At 42.1% G+C, this 16,723-nt stretch overlaps 1 protein-coding gene across 3 annotated transcripts in view; it reads left to right on the top strand.

Annotated features, from left to right (window-relative positions):
• Nucleotides 1-16,723, top strand: part of vti1a (vesicle transport through interaction with t-SNAREs 1A) — a 115,800-nt gene that overhangs the window by 73,841 nt on the left and 25,236 nt on the right. For 2 of the 3 annotated variants that reach the window (XM_085466408.1, XM_085466409.1), the window contains one exon: nt 4,017-4,078. In XM_085466408.1, coding sequence (XP_085322534.1) covers nt 4,017-4,078 — 62 coding nt within the window. Of the gene's footprint in view, nt 1-4,016; nt 4,090-16,723 lie in introns of all 3 variants that reach the window. The other variant, XM_085466410.1, reaches the window with a different exon arrangement.

The following is a 16,723-nucleotide window of genomic DNA, read 5'->3' as shown; positions in this document are numbered from 1 at the left end:
GGATGGCTGTGTTTGGCATTTGAGTAGGTGTTGCTGTCAGCTCACATTTTTTTGTTTTTTGCTTTATTAGTGACGTCAGCTCCTTTAAACACAACTGTCTGAAAGATATCAAAGCATGCAAATGTTTTAAATTTCAGTGAAAGTAAGATTGAGGTAATTGCGTTCAGACTCAGTAGTGTGTGTGCTGCTCTTCTCTTGGACCTGGGCCCCTGCAGCCACATGTTAAATGAGCAGTGACTAACATTGGTGTTTTTAACAAAGCACCTAAAATGCTGCAGCTCATCTTTTAACCAGAACCCATAAACGTGAGCACATTTCCCCTTGCACATTCTTGCGCCTTTTAAGATGTATTTTAAGATTTCATTATGTGCTTTTAAAAGCCTTAATTGATCAGCACCGCAATACATATCTGAGCTACTAGCTCCATATGTTCCCCTCAAGATGAATTGTACAGCACTTTGTCAAACTTGTGTTTTTCAAAAGTGTTTTATAACTAAAATTGGATTGGATAAAATGTTGAAATATGGCTTTCTTCCCCCCTTTGCTTCCTTTCACTTAAAAGGGGTTAACTTTGCCACCTGCCGTCCTTCCTCGCCCACCCTCCTGCACTTTTCCTGCACCCCTCTGCCGTTTCGCTCCATCCTTCCAACTTTTCCTCAGAGAGCCCTCCCAATCCTTAGTGCTTCCCCTCCTTACGTACAGTCAGCCAAACAGACAGGTAGGCAGAGACAGAAAAGACCAAACACAGGAAGGGGGCCCAGCCCTGTTGGCCCCCTCAACGCAGAATGCTTAAAGATCACAACATGGCATTGGGCCTCGCACAGCAGATTTCAAAGGAAATCAAACATCTCCTTTCAAAACGGTCCACAGCGTCTACTGAGAGTACCTGCTCTCTCTTTCTTTTGCTCTCTCTCTCTCCCTTCTTCCCATGAGTCTCCTCTGCTGAACCACCTCACCATATGTACACAAATGCACACGCACGCACGCACGCACACACACACACACACACACACACACACACTGAGCCTTTAAAGGCAGTTTGTGGGGCAAAAGTTAAGTAAAAAGAAACCGAGATGTAAAGACACGAGGATAGAAGGGTCGGTTAGCAGCTCTTTTTGCATTAAAGAGATGGAATTTAAAATTGTTTCGGCAATGAATAAACCCACAAACATACAAACACAAAATTTACACAAGCCCCAGCGCTCGGCAGGTGTGGCCTTTTGTTTTGCTTTTATGGTACAAATAGGAGTCAATAGAACACTTCAACACAGGGTCAGAGCAGTACACTGCCGACTCAGAACCACCTGAACGGGTTGAAGAATTTCTTTTAACCGATCTCAAGGCTACCTCAGGGTGTGAAACGTAGCAGGGGGGCATTTTTTTTAATGGTTGTTGCCTAAATGTGGTAATTCGTGTCTTTTAAATGCATATAATACAAGAGCGGGAATGAGTGTAAGAATTTGAGGAAATAAAGTAAAAGTATTAGACAGCCTTAAAAGTAAAACCTGCTTCTTTTAACACTTTGATTACGACTGTGCAGAGTTATCACAGCAAGCTGTAACTTCAGTTTCAACAGTTATTTATTAATTAACTGAAAATAAATGAAATAAACTCATGCACTTTGACAGTATCGCCTCAGTCATTTGTAAGCACAGTTTATTTAACCTGAGGAGGATTAATTATGCAGACAAATGAATGGTCGTACTCAGTGAGCTAACAAACTTTAATGCTCTAAAAGGAATTAAATGTTCAGTTTGGACTTTTCATCCTTGAAGCTGAAACCTTACCTTTTATTTCCCTTAATGCCCCTTTATTTGCACTTTAAATGATATGGATCAGAGTTTGTTTAGAATTTTGTATGCAAATTAGCTTTCATTTGTGTTAATAGTAACAACACGTGTATGCATTTTAATCCTCGAAGCTGGCTAAAGATGTCTTTAGAAATTGTTCTACTTTAGTGCTGGAAAAAAATATGAGTTTCAAGGAACAAGGTCTTCTCACTCTCTCTTTATAGGCAGCCACGATTAATTTTAGACACTCGACTACCCTAAAACTTCAGTGGGTTTCCATTTCAGGTTATGGAGGAAGGCGTACGATTTGGTGAGAGGCTGTGGAGGGAGAGGGAGAGAGGTGGAAAAGGAAAGAAGGAATGATTCAGAGAGAGAGATGTATTTTGGGAGAAAGTGCAAAGTGTCTAGGGGACAGATCTGTGGGTAGAAGCAGACATCAGGCAACTGCTGGACTTGTTGTCTTTGCCAGAGGGCCCAAACCCCAGGTCCCCCACCTCCCACCCTGTACCACATGTATCTTTGGCTCTGGCAGCCTGCATCACACCAGCCCAGGCTGCCAGAGGGTAAGAAGGAAAGATGGAAGAAGAGGAAGAAAGGAGCAGTAAAGCAGGGCTGGGAAGGGAGGATGAATTGCAGGGAAGAGCGATGACTGCAGGATGAGCCAGAACAAACATGAAAAAAAGAGAGCGTGGCTCCGATCGTTGTAGAGGAAAGGGGAGTTTTGGTAGAAAAGATGTGAAACTGAAGAATTAAAAACAAATAGAATATAGTGTGATTCACTGATGAAAACATACAGAGAAGGGGTGACTTTATTGGGAAAGCAGTATTATTTCAGAGAAAGACGAAGATAAATCACTCCCTGCTGACTGTTTAGAGAAAAACTCTGCAATCACTATTCCCCGTGCTCCCCTGTCATCCTCGAGAAATGCGACTACAGGTAGATGTTAGTGGCAGCTCACTCAGTGCAGTGTCAGCATTTTTTTTCACTTTCACACTCACACTTTGCTGGCAACATCTTTGCCAAATCCTCCTCCCTGTGAAAAGTCCCTACGCCTGACAAGAGAGTAGCTTGAAAACATTCCTATGACCCCTGAAGGGAAAAAAGGCAGAGAGGAAGAAAAAGGGAAAGAAATGGAGCAAGAAAAGGGAAATATCCAGGCAATTAGTCCTCAATAGCCATGATCATCATTTCAAGGGTGCCTTCAAGGACTCCCACTGCTTGGTACCTACTTTAAAAGTAAAGGCATCTTTCACTCCATTTCCTTATATTCATCTAGCTCTGTAGTAAGATGAATATAAGACCATCAAGTGGCATGTCCTACTAAGGTTATGGAGGTTTTTTCAAAAGTTTTCTGTCATTGAACAGCTCACAATGCTGCTAGTTTATAGACATAGAGATGCATCAAATGAAGTAAACATTGATCTTATGTGTAGCCTAGCTGTTCATGCTTTGGTAAATAAGTTGCTTTTAAAGCAGCTCTAAAATTGTCGTGTATTTTTTTCCCCCCACTGGTTTTGTCTAAAAGTGGGGGGTTTTGCCGAGGGTGGTCTCTTGACAGGTAAGCCAGTACCTTTAAGGTAAGAAGGCAAGCTCTAATCAAAGGATCTCCCATTCATCTCTCTGGGTCGCAAGAAACTTTAGTGAAAAGTGTGTCAAACTGTAGAGATGTCTTTCTGCCCTAAGGCCAGTAGTACAGTCCAATAGTACCTTGCACAACAATACTGTAATAATCAAATGACATTATTGCCGTGGTACTTATTTATACTCGTTACATGCTTCTTTTTTGTTTTCAAGTGTGGATGAAATAGTATCCACATATTATATGTTAAGCTCCAGCCGACAGCGTCGTGTGTGAAAGCAACGTCAGTTCTTATGATACAGAAGCCTTTAACTTGCAAACTTGCAACAAATTCCTAGGACAAAGTCCACCTCGATGTCAGATTTCACAACATGTGCAGCTAATACTGCAGCGCATTTAACAGTAGCGAGTGGTCATTATGTGCGCTGCCACCACCCACCATTGCCTAAACCCATTTACATATTTCCAGTTGTGCAAACACATCAGAAGGACTATTTCCTGGTGTGTGCTTCACCAGAGGGATTTTTTTTTAAAAAACAGCTTTAGTTTGTTGACAGAGTGTGTTAAACTGAAATTGCTCAAGTGTTTGTTCAGAATTAAAACTAAAAGCTGTCCTTCACTGGTTCTGTCTCCCCTACAACTCCAGCTGAGAGAAACAGACGCCAACCTGGGCAAGAGTTCCCGCATCCTTACCGGCATGCTGAGAAGGTAAGAGGCAGGTAGGAACACTGTTTCTGCACCTCTTTGTATGCAAAGTGCTTTAACAGTGCTGTGAGGTTGTAAATAAAGACTTTCATAAGATTTAAAAGTGAATATTATAGTTTATAACTTGCTGCAGTCAGTCACCTGTGGCTATTAGCAAGTGCTTTTGTTCATGTTTCAAGCAGGTTAAGCTCATTTGTAAAGGATCTGTGATCTTTTAGTCAAATTCTTATTAGTCAGAACTATATAGCTGAGAAAACTAAGTAAACAAATCGTGTGAGTGGCTGTTTGGTTAAATGTGGTGCTGTGTGCCTGAGAAACAAGTAGCCCAGTACAGCATCCTGCTGGAAGAGACAAGTGCACACTGTACATGTCTCCATTCTTTTCTTCTCTTTGCCTTTGTTTATTTTCTCTTTTCATTTTTTTCCCACAAAATGCACTTACCACCCATATCCATCTTGCACTCTTTGTCTCCCTGGCGTGCTAGTTCACTCACAAGGCAGTCACACAGGCACAGGCATTCAAACGCAAATATTTCAATAGGCCTTGCATTATCTGGTGCCTCCGCTTCCTAACACACACACACACACACACACACACACACACACACACACACACACACACACACACACACACACACACCGTAATGTCTTGTCACATCTCCATTTCATAAAGTGTCTGTGTGCTTACCCCTGAACCGTGACGCCACGGTTTTGTTTCTTGCTCTCTCTTGTTGTTGTTTTTTTTCCCCCTCCTTGTCACCCGCTGTGGATTTTGATTAAGAGTAATATGTAAATGACACAGACTAAATGTAAAATCCTGGGGGCAGGAAGGAAGTGCCAATTGAAATAGATGCTTCAGTGCCCATAGACAATTTGGAGGGTGGCTCGCAGGGCGGGCGGCAGATACTGGAGAGGAAAGGCCTGAGAAGGGCTGTGACGCCGACTGTAACCAATATTTCTGCATATGTCTCCATTTTGTCAAGCCTGATTATGGCAAGAGGAGGGCCGGGTGGGGGGGGGGGTCACTTCGCCTGGCATGTCACCCAGAGCTGTCCAGAAATCATTCATCATTCCCTCCTCCTCCTCTTCTTCCCTCCACCCCTGCTGGTGCTGAAGTAAATAACATGCACTTATTTCAATATTATCATATTAATGTTAAAGTTCAGCTGTCACCTAATGGGAAGACTTAATCAGACGTAGCATTTTAAGAGGCATGCTGCCACCCACTTACTCTTCAGCCCCCCCTCCCTCCTCTCTTGATGCCTTAGCTCCTCTGGTTAGTGCCCGTCTCAAATCAGGATTTATGAGGGCTTTCCAAAGTGGGGCCCGGCTGCAAACCTATTCGACTACTGCCTGCCTTTATGCTTGACGGGAGCACCACAACGTACACAGTTTTATTTTATTTTTTGTCACTATTTGATAAAATAATTTGTTTTGGGTTTTTTTTTTTTCAGTTTAAAAGCTTATAATATATTTATAATCAGACCAAAAATTCAGTTAAGGTTAGTTAAATGCCCTCCTTTCTGGAAATTGTTCCTAATTTCCTCACTCATTTCATTACCTCCACCCTCACCCACCCCCTTTCTTGCTTTTTGATTAATAGTGTATTTGTTTTTGATGCCGGTTGCTTTGTCATACTCCACTTGTTTGAGGCAGCAGAAGAAGTAGTGTGGCGTGTAAAGGCTTACACAGATGAGTGTAGTGAAACCGTTTCTGGTACATGTTAGGAACCTGGATCACTTGTGACACAAACCAGAGGTGGACACAAATACTCATGCAGGTTGATGAATATTCCAGCTTTTGTTTGTTTAGTTAAGTATATATATTTTTTGTTTTCTTCTGTTTGAATGCAGATGTTTGATTAATTGGATGCACGAATACATTTTTTTTCCAGATATATAAACACAGCAGCAGTTTTAAGTTGATTATAAGCATCGAAAAAACTTTGGCCCCGATAGAGCCGAGTGTGTAGGTGCAACAACGGAGGGATTTATTGTGATCTACGAGATGAAGGGTGTCCTTTTTAGAGTCGCACCTCTTCTTGAAGTGTCTTTCTGGTCTGGTGTGCTATCACCCCAGCTGAGAAACAATTAGACACTCATTAAGCTAGCTGTCATGGTTCAAGAAAGCCAATTAACTTAAAGACTGTGTGAATATCACTTATTGTAGGAAACATTCAGAAAGACACACATCTCAAATAGCTGTGGCTTTGTTTGAAAATAAATTGTTACATTTTCTGACTGTGAAACTCTAACTAATTACCCTCGGTGGCAGGAACATAGGTGCTGTTAATTGGTTGTGTCACGGGCTTATAACAAGTGTCACAAGTGAAAACGCAGTCTTGTGTCATCTACTCATGCTTAGTTACTCTAAGCTTTAAATGAGTTGTATACATGTGGGCTCGGCACCTACAGGTTTGAGAGGTTCACAGCTCACAGTGCGCCTCTCTGTCCCTGATTACAAAGGCCACAGACCTTTTGATAAAGCCTTTGTTGTTTCCATGCTGCATTGACACTGTGGCCTTTCATTAATACAAAATGTTCCCATCACTGCATGAAGATGCGTCCTGTTGCTATACTGAGCATCTCAAACATCTCACTCGCCCTGGTCAGAAGAAATGGCGGGGGGGGGGGGGGGGGGGAATGGGATGCAGCTCCAGACCCAGTTAGGACCACTGGGGGCTCCTGGCAGCTTCACGGAAGGAGGGGGCACAGCGAAGGGCAATGAAGCAGTGAAGGGAGGGCGAAGGGGGTGCGTGTGTATATTTTGAAGCAGAGGGGTTGTCTGCTCTAGCTGGCAGCTGATCCCACATGCAGGTGGTCGACTCAGTCGCCAGGCAGATCAAAAAGTCAAGGCCCCGGGTGGACCTCCCTTTGAAATGGGAATGGGGCCTAGATATCAGACAGAAAACATAAGCAAGCTCCCAGCCACAGAACAGCTCCATATTCATGGCTGGGACTGGCGGTAGCGACGGGCAGGCAGGATGGACAGAGCTTCAGCCTTCAGACTCGCGCACTCTCTGGACACTGATTTAGAGATCAGCCTATCAGCCTGGGCGTAGATGATGCACTAGCTCACAGGTTAATACTGCCACGCTCTTAACAAGACTCTTACTTCCTTTTTTTTTTTTGAGCCGTGCCTTCACAAGATGCCTTAATGTGTGACTGCAATCGTCTCTCTGATTTTAGCTACATGTGGCAAATTCAGTACAAAATACAGTGCGGCTTATTGCGGCTAACCCTCAGAGTCTTGTTATAGTGAAGTTCTTCTGAACCTGGTGTAAACCTATTCATATGACTAATTGGCAGGAGAATAGTATTTACAGCTCATCCTTGCCTCTAGGATAATCAAAAGTTTTCTGCCTCTAATGGAAAGTAGTTTTTTTTCCTTGTTTGCTCGACCTAATAAAACAACAGTATTTGGAGTCAACAGACTAAAGTGCATGCCCTCAGAAAAGCGTCTGGAGAGCAGGATTTTTTTTAATTTTATTTTGTAAGATCTCTTAAGGCTCTGGTGCTTTTGTTTATTATTAGCAGATATGTGATCTCTTCCTGTATCTATCTGCGTAGAAGACCGACCTGTTAGTATATGTAGGTCGTGTAATTAATGGAGTTTAATTCAGTGAGTGAGTTGTGTTGAGATCTTGTCATTAAGTTGCAAAAGAACAGCTTCACGTTTTAATTGTCGCTGAAACAGATCACATATGTTTTCCCTTCACTTTTCCATTTATTATTCTTTATATTATTATTATATTTATTTGTGTTTGGGGGAAAAACAGAGGGAAAACTTCTAGGCATTCAAATTCTGCACACTGAATTTTCAGCAGAGTATTGGAAGACATGTTTGTCCTATTTTACTTTGTATTACAGCTGAACTCATCACCGTAGCCGAGCTTTATGTTTGTCCCGAGAGTTGCAGATCGCTCCCAGTGGATCCCAACCTCTCTGATCTTCCCTCTGTGTTGCATTCACGATAATTTCATGTACTACATTTAAAACGCACTCCCTTTGCTTTGCAATTTGTTCAGCTTGGCATCATTACTACCCCCCTGCATCCACTCCCCCTTTAGTACTACATCCCCGTGGGTCACCTCTATCTTTGGCCTTTTCCACTACCTCCAGGGAAGCAATCCGAGTGTGTGTGAATGCATGTTTTCTTTTTAATGTCCAGTCTCTTTTCATTCTGGCAAATGAGCAAAGAATGAACGGTATGTGCCTCCACCTCATCCCCTAGATGAACTTTACACATATCAAAGTAAATGCATCTGCTGTTGACAGTGTTAAGTAGATCAGAGCTAGCATGTTAGCTTTCTGCAGGAAGATATTTGGTGTTAATGGCTTCTTTCAACATCACCTTGCAATGAAAAGGGCCTTGCTTGGTTATGTGAGCCATTGCAGTACTACTGCCAAACAGGTTTCTCAAGGTAGACATAAACATTGCGCATCTGCATACACATTTGCAGAGCTAAATTCAGCTCTGCACCCGTGGTGTTGTTTTCTGCATCCATGAACTTGGACTTTTTACCTTCACCTTATACCCATGCTTCGGAGAAGTGATGCAACATCTTAATAATCCAGAGTCACCCAGCAGCAGAGACGGAGAAAACGATGAATAGAATTCGTGAGAGACCATACGGAGTGTTTTAAACAAGCACCTCTTATGAATCCATCTAACAAAACAAGACCAAATGGTCTTAAATACATTTTGAAATTAAACTACTTTGTTTAGTTTCATCAGGTACTTCACAGTGTAGATGCTGAATGTCAGACAAAGTCTTGTTTTTAGATGCTTTTTTTTTCATCTGTGTGTATTTGTGTGTCTGTATGTGTGTCTGTGGCTGCAGGCTGCTGCTGGGACAATGACAGGGTGCGCCTCAGCCTCATTACTCACTGCTCCTCAGCCACAAAAGCACCACTGCCACCTCGCTCTCTCTCTCTCTGTCTTCTTTCTGCTTCATCTCTGTCTTTTTCTCTCTTCCTACACCTTGCCCATTAGAGAGTGCTGATGGGACGTTTTTTGCAGAAAGAAAAAGGCACACACAAGCCTGGGCTGTAGAGGGAGACGTTGTTGACAAGGGCAAAGACGTGTTGTTGTTTTATAAGGGATGCAGTTGTCTGTTGAGGATTGACTCGCTTAACTGGCTGCCAAAGCCCTCTTTTTCTCCATACATATCTCCCTCTTTCTATTATACAGCCCATAGTGGGTTTCTGTTTTATGGCGTGTCAGGCCATAGCTGAATTCTAGTTATTCTGCTTGTGATAGGGAAGAAATTTTTCTTTTTTTTTCTTTTTTTCCAAATCATGCAAAAATACCAAAGTGTGAGGCTGACAGCTAGCTTAAAATCTGGTAAATGCTGCATGCCATCTGATAGATTCTGAGGTAGATGGCATTTGTAATCAAAGCACGACAATCTTGAACTAATCGTGTATCATCGTATTGTTTTGTGCGTACAATTAGTTCTAACCTCTACCTAAAACTAGTGCTAATCTTCAGCATCCCAACAAAAAAGATGTCTTCTGCAGTATCACTTCTCCAAATGCTCTAGGGTCAGGCATCCGTGACATTGAGGTGATTCTTCGTTCGACCTCACTCGTACCATCCTCGCTGATAGAGCTTCTTTTTTCCCCCTTCTTTAACCCTGACAGACTGTCGTTCTGACGAGATGACTGGAGATCAGTGGCGCTCTCATCCCTTGAAGTGGCTCCAGGTGTCACTCCAAGGGTACCCGCCCTGTTTGATCTGCCGTCGAGCGCCTGTCGGGCCACGGCACCCTCTGATTTCCCCGTCAGAGGGGAAAGAGGCTCTCCTGTCCAAAAGTTCCACTTCTAATTTTGAGTGATAGCAAGGGAGAGGAGTTGACTGTTGTAGAGCACATAGTCTCCATAATCGTTGGGAATGGGCCATTTCTTGTTGTCATTTACCTTTATGGCTTCCATTTAGTAGCTATAGGGAATCAAAAGGTAATCTTGATTCAGTATGCCAAGCCCCAGCAGTCCAGACAACAAAATACAGATCTGATGAAACCAAAACACTTTCAGTGATCATGCTGCGGGCCTTGTCTACAGAACAAAAAAGACCCATCCTCTTAGACATCTTCTGATGCTGTCCAAAGGAGGTCCCTGTCTTTATTGAGGAGCTGCACAAACAGAAAGGACAGATGAAACAAAATGAAGGAACGCAGGTATGCATCTTTTCAGCAAACATAGATGCCTTTATCCTTCCTGCCTTTTTATTTTACTGTATCCCTTGTGTTTTTCCTCCACCTACTGAGAGCTTCTGTAGAAATTACAGGTGAGATTTCAGTCTGTGGCAGGCCCTGCCTTTCGTCTAGAGGGAGCAGGGGGAAGGGTGATGGGTTTGAGGGAGAAAAAACTGAGAAGGAGAGGAAAAAGAGATTCATGCTTTGCAGTAGTGCTGTGTTGTTTGTGTAGCGCACTCTTTCCTTTGTGTGTCTGGCGATAACTTATTCAGCACAGGGCCATTCATCCAGGGGTTGAGCGCGGGCGTCCGTCAAGACGGAAAATAATGAGGCGACAGCAGCGCAGAGGATAGCTTTCACCCTCTGCCTAGCGCCCCCCCCCAATCCCCATCCACCTCCCCCGTCTCCATCTCCTCCTCCTAGCCTCCCATTATTAGCCGATTTAAATAGATAATAGGGGGCCTTCTTCAGGACATTTTGAAGCAATTAGAAGCTATCACATTGTCTCTACTTTGACTCCTGTTACCTCCCAGCAAGCTATTGTGGATACTTCTCTGCATCCTATGCAACAACTTCCAGGAATTTTGTGGAATGCCACTGCATCACTAGATGCCAGTTTTTGTGTCAAGGACGTAAACGGGCTGTCCTGTTTGCTATAGCTTTGCAACACACTCGCTCGTGTAGTTCACTATTCCGTCTCGATCCGTGCCAGGACATGCAGTCCCTTTGCCGTCATGAGTAACTCTTGGGCTCCATTACTTGCCAGGATAAAGTGTTTCCTGTCCAAACACTTGCACTGTTCATTCATTTCCTGCACTCTCATTCAGCTCTCATTTAACTCTTCCTCTCATCATCTTTGCATAGTCCTTTCTTTTGGCTAAAAATGCAGTCTAATCGCCAGGAAAAGGGATTTTAGCTCCTTTTTATTTAACTAATTAAATCACTATTATTTGAACTGTCAAAGCAGAACCATTGGCCCTTAAAGTTTATGATTGCTGGATACATTGTTATCCTCTGATTTAATCATATTTATTTGTAAGTAATCTCAAGGAACCATTCAACACGCACCAGGCAACAGTAGTTCTTGCAAACAGCAATAATTCCAGCAGTAACACCCGCCTGTGTCATGTTTGCGTCAGGATAGATGGTTAAGTAGAGTTTTTCTGTTATTGTGTTGCCCCTCAGATCTCTCTTTGTTGGAGTGCAAGAGCTTGAAATATTTACAAATGTTGAATTTGGACTCTTTCTTTCTGTTTAATATTTTCTTCTAACCCATCAATCATTTACTGTGCCTCTGTATGTCTGTGTCTCATCCTAACCGCCCCCCCAGGATGGCTCAACAAAACAAAGGCAGTACATTGTTGCCATGTTGTTGATGGCATAAAAGATCCCCTTTATCACAATGGGCAAAACAATAAAAACAGGGCCACTTTTTTTTTCAAGGAAGTGAAAAGGTTGCAAGACAAGGCGTTCGCAGGAATCAGGAGCTCCTGTCAAAATACTTCAACAGCAAATTGGTCCCTTTTTTAAGCAAAATACATCTAACCTTCAGTGCTTTTATACAAAATACAAAAATAGACTTCATGCTGTATTATACTTTCCAGTCCCAAAGGCTGGAAGGCCAAAGGACAGACCCCACCTACCAATCCCTTACTTTGGTTTGGTTTTGCTTGCTGTGAAGGGCATTCAGTGGTGTGTACAACAGTTTTGACAAGTACCTTTGAAAATATCTTATTTGCCAAATCCAGTCTCCCGGTGTGGTTTACCACTGCACAAAAGTTCAGGCTGAATCTCTTTTGAATTCCCTCTATTGCCTCGTGAAAATTTGTGCAATTTGTTTGCTGACACAATACAGGTGTCTCAGAATTTAAAAGAAATAAAACAAAAGGAATAGATAACAAAGTGCAAAATGAATTTTTACCTTGTTGTTCAAGTCATCTAGCACCACGTCTCTTTAATGGTTATTAGAGGCACTGAAATAACAACACAAAGACTAAATTATCCCCAATTCTGCAGTGTTTTGTCAGCTTTTGTAACGTGAGAAGAGTAAATCACCTAAAATGGTTATTGGCCAATTCTGACCCAATTTAGCGATGTCTGCTTTGCCTCTTGGGAAATAAGAATATATAAATATATATCTCTGATATTGAAGCAAATAGTTTGCATCATGCTGTTGACTGAATGTCAGTCTTATAATGCCAGATCTCAAAATCATTGTGAAAGTAATTTAGGTCAAGGTCAAAGACAAATATGCAGCTTTCCATGCCCATCCATCCATCCATCCATCCATCCATCCCTCCCTCCCTCTTAACAGTTTATCCACTGGGTGTGGTTGTGTTGAAATCTATTGTTTTGTTTAGGTATTTGCCTAAAGAGATCTTACGGAGAAAGGTTTTCAACTTAGGCAAATGCACTTCCATGCGGTCCTCCAGGAACCCAACAGCGTGTAGCTCAGCTAATTGCTTTTGTTTTGAATACTGCATGGTTGACAAATGGGTCAAGACAAGGATTGGAGTGACATACTTCTCCTGTGCCGGAGTTCACCGGGAAACAAGGGAAGCACAAAAAAACTTCAAAGATTAAAAAAATAAATAAAAACCACACAAAAAAAACATGACACTAGCTGCAGTGGAGAGTTTTTATTGTTTTTAACATGTTTCACTTAAGATTTTTGTATGTTGGTCTATCAGCCAGCAAACCTCTAAAAACAACAACAAAGTAAAGCTCGATTTACACTTCTGCGGGAAATATACATCCTAACTTGCATAGTAACCGGAAGTTCCTTTTATCCCTACATAATTTCCTTAATTAATTTAATAAAATATTCTTATACAGATGCAGGTTCCCTACACTGCAGTCTTCCACGAGGTGCATGTCAGGTTTACGTAAAAGTTTGCGGGGTAGGGTTAAAATGTTGTTATGGTTATGGCTTAAGTTACGGCGTAGATCTGAGGCGGAAGCATAGTTCACACGTAAGAGTAAATTCACAGAATGGTTGCACCACATACTTTGGACAGTGCCCCCATCTGGCAGTAGATGCTCTCTGCAGGTAGAGGAGTTTTCCATAGCTCCTTGGGGGGCCTATTATATCCTTAGCATTGGTTTCTTTACACACTGCCAGTAACGTCATCACACAGCCACAGCTATTTATGCTCGCTGTTATATCCTAATGTACCCACGGTAGCATTTTCTTCGACAATGGGTACTGCCACTCAGACAAGAACTCCACAGTTTTGTTTGTTTTTTCTTTTTCCATGAAGTCTCATTTATTCAAACTATTGTAACATCTCCTATATAATCTGTGAATCTCTGAGGATATGTAGTGATATATTACTTTAAATGAAGTAAAAACCAACATGATCATACACTTAAACCGACTGCAGTTGCACAACGCAACAGGTTGCAAAAATCTACAATTACAGAACCAGCAGACACAGCCCCTTCTAATAGCAGATGTGACATCAATTTGATGTTAACTTTGCCATATGGTGCCGTTCGCCAGGCACTGGACAGCAGATATAATACGGCCCTTACAGTCTGCCATTACATTGCTAACAGAGAACTACATTCAGCCCATATCCCAGCCATCATAGGGCGAGAGGTAGGGTACACCTTAAACAGGTCACCACTCTGTCTCCCAGCTAACACAATATATATATGTGTATATATAGAATATATAAAAATATTGTTTTGTTTTATTGTCGATGGCATGAAAGAAAAAGAAAGGGACAAATTCACCGATATTTTAATTAGTAGGTTTTGACGCTGACTCAGGCATGGTCACTGAGATCTGTTGTGTGGTTTTGTGTTGCGGTAGTACATTGAGTTATTGTTCCACACTCTCTGAAACACAATTTGTCTCAGTGTGGAGCACATGACAAAGTTACTTTGTGACGCAGGTTGTTTTGTTCATTACTCTTGTCCCTGTGGTGCATTCCAGTGAAAGGAGCGCTTGACATATTCTTATTTTGTGATGTTGAAACTGCATTTTTTCATGATAGATGCCTCAAAAATGCCAAAATGCCAGAAAATCATGATCGCTGGAGAAAATCCAACTGAGGCACAAATGCCCACACAGTCCAATTTTAGCCTTGGGACTGCAGAAAGTTTTCTAGATGTTTTGTTAATTAGATGGTAAGCAGTTAATCCCAGGGACTGTTGTAAGTTTTTCACTTGTATGTAACAAACTCGAACTTGTCATTCATGGACTTCATAATATTTTTATTCCTTCAGAAAGTTTTCAAAAAATCAAAATGATGTTTAGGTGGTAATTGTATATGCATTGTTTAATATGCTGATGATATAGCATGATTTTGAAAAGGGATTCTCTCATGACAAATCCTGGCTGAGAAATTTGCTGAAGTCAAGTGCAGTACACGTTCAAGCCTGGCTCGGGTTTTGGGGAGTGAACCAGCAATGCACGGCTGGTAATGACAGGTTCCATGTTGCCCGTGGCTTGTGGCCCATTGCACTGTTTGTTTGGAGAGTGGTGCTCGGCCGTGAAGTGCTGGCCCAGCTGGCAGCAGTTCCATTACCCCTTTGGCCCGATGGCTGGGTCTTGTTTGGACCACACCAGCCAGGCAGACTGGCATCCAGGCGGCTGTGGAGGAAGGGGGGATGTGACAGAGGAGAGGAGCTGTTGGCTGAGCACCTTGGTGCTAGGCCAGGCCTGCTGCCAGCTGTAGAGAAGACTTCCCCGCTTACACCACAATCTTCACGTCTCTGTGGCGACAGGGATCTTAGTTTGCACCTCCACGGTCAACATCATCCCATCACGATCTGTCTGAGCATGAATGGCCATGCTCACAAAATATCATTTTTTCCCCCTCCCCTATTCCTTTTTTTTGGCAGCAGATATGCTTCTGGTATGATTATTATTACTGCAACCCTCAGTGTGATTTAACACAATAGTATGTGCAGCCACACATTTGCACATTTGCTCCACAATCTAAAACTTCAGTTACTCACTTTGTTTTTGGGTCTCTTCTTTCAGGGATCTGATAATGAGAAACAAAGAGTTATTAAAGTTGCCAGCCTAATTCTGTTGACTGTTGCTTGTTAAGATAATTGCAAAAGAAAATCTTTAAAAAGATTGAAGCACAAGAAGTTCATCTGATTAATATTAGCTGAAAATCAAGAGAATATCTTGTGATTATTAATTTGATTGATTATAATGTATATGCAGTTTATGCTGACCTTTTGTGATCCTGTGTAGTCAGAAGTATATTTTCAACATGCTTTGGGGCTCTACATCTCGTTAAAGATCCTCTGTCCAAAAATAGATTCTTTCAAAATAACAACTAAGCCTTTGCCTTCCTTGAAAAACATCTGAATAAATGAAGATATAAATAGTGTTCATTTCAAATGTTTAACTGCTACACAAAGGTCCCAACTACAGCACTAAAGTGTCCTCATGACACTGGTGTAACTTGCCTTTTGGGCCAGAAATCACTCCCAGACCAGTAAGGCTGTTAGAAATGCTCAGAGGAACGCCTCTTGCACTCAAATTTTAAGTGAGCAGAGAATAACTTTCCACTTTCAGCAGAAGAATTTGCAAACAGTCCTGTAGTGTCAGACTCTGCACATACATAGTAAAAGCTAAGAAAAGTAACAATGACAAAAAGAGTTTAGTTGATTTGACAAATAAGCCTCTCAAATGGAACCTTTTTTTTCCATGACCTCTTCACAAATATCCACTTCTTTCTACATTGTCACTTAAAGCCATGAAAACCATCGCATTTCAAAATTTAGAGCCACTTTGTTTATTTTCTGTTTGCTGGGTAACATGCGTACATCCTGTCAGCCATCATGTAAACTTTAACCCCCGCCCTGTATCCGATGGCGCCAGGGCTAACATTGCTTCACTGTTAAAGGGAAGTTGTGAGGACATTGATGTCTTGGCCTAGCATCCTGGTGTCACTTTCCCAGCCTGTTTGTGGAGCCCGCCAATCCCCTCATTCTCCCCAGCTGACCTGAATGCATCACTCAGTATCACACACATGCGAGGAGCCTGATTTTCCAGCCAACAACAAATGTTTTCCTACCGTTACCATTGCATTATTATCGTACACCGCCTTCGTCTTGTGACTTGGCTTATATTAAGGCTCTGTTGGTTAGATTTTTTTTTTATCTTTAGCCTTTGGGCCAAGACTCTACTTTAACAGGACGTTGATGCACACCCATCCCATCTAAAAGTTCCCCTGTGGTATAACATTTGAGAACAGACTTGACATAAACCATTTCTAAACACTGGTTTCATTTCACCAATCTTTAATTACATCGTTTGGTAGCAACTGAGGTACAGAGCTGAAGCAAAGCACCATGTTTGCAAAGCGTATAATAGTGAGGGATACCACAGCCAGAGGACAGTGGGTCGCTAAGAGGGGAAAATGTCATACACAAACAAATATGGAAAAGAACGCTGAGGTGTTATGGCCGTAGAAACATTTA

Source organism: Copadichromis virginalis, linkage group LG8 (genome assembly GCF_057382275.1).
Source record: "Copadichromis virginalis isolate Kocher_CV1m ecotype Utaka linkage group LG8, C_Virginalis_male_GT1.1, whole genome shotgun sequence".
Classification (NCBI taxonomy): domain Eukaryota; kingdom Metazoa; phylum Chordata; class Actinopteri; order Cichliformes; family Cichlidae; genus Copadichromis; species Copadichromis virginalis.
This window is presented reverse-complemented; position numbering and strand designations above follow the sequence as displayed.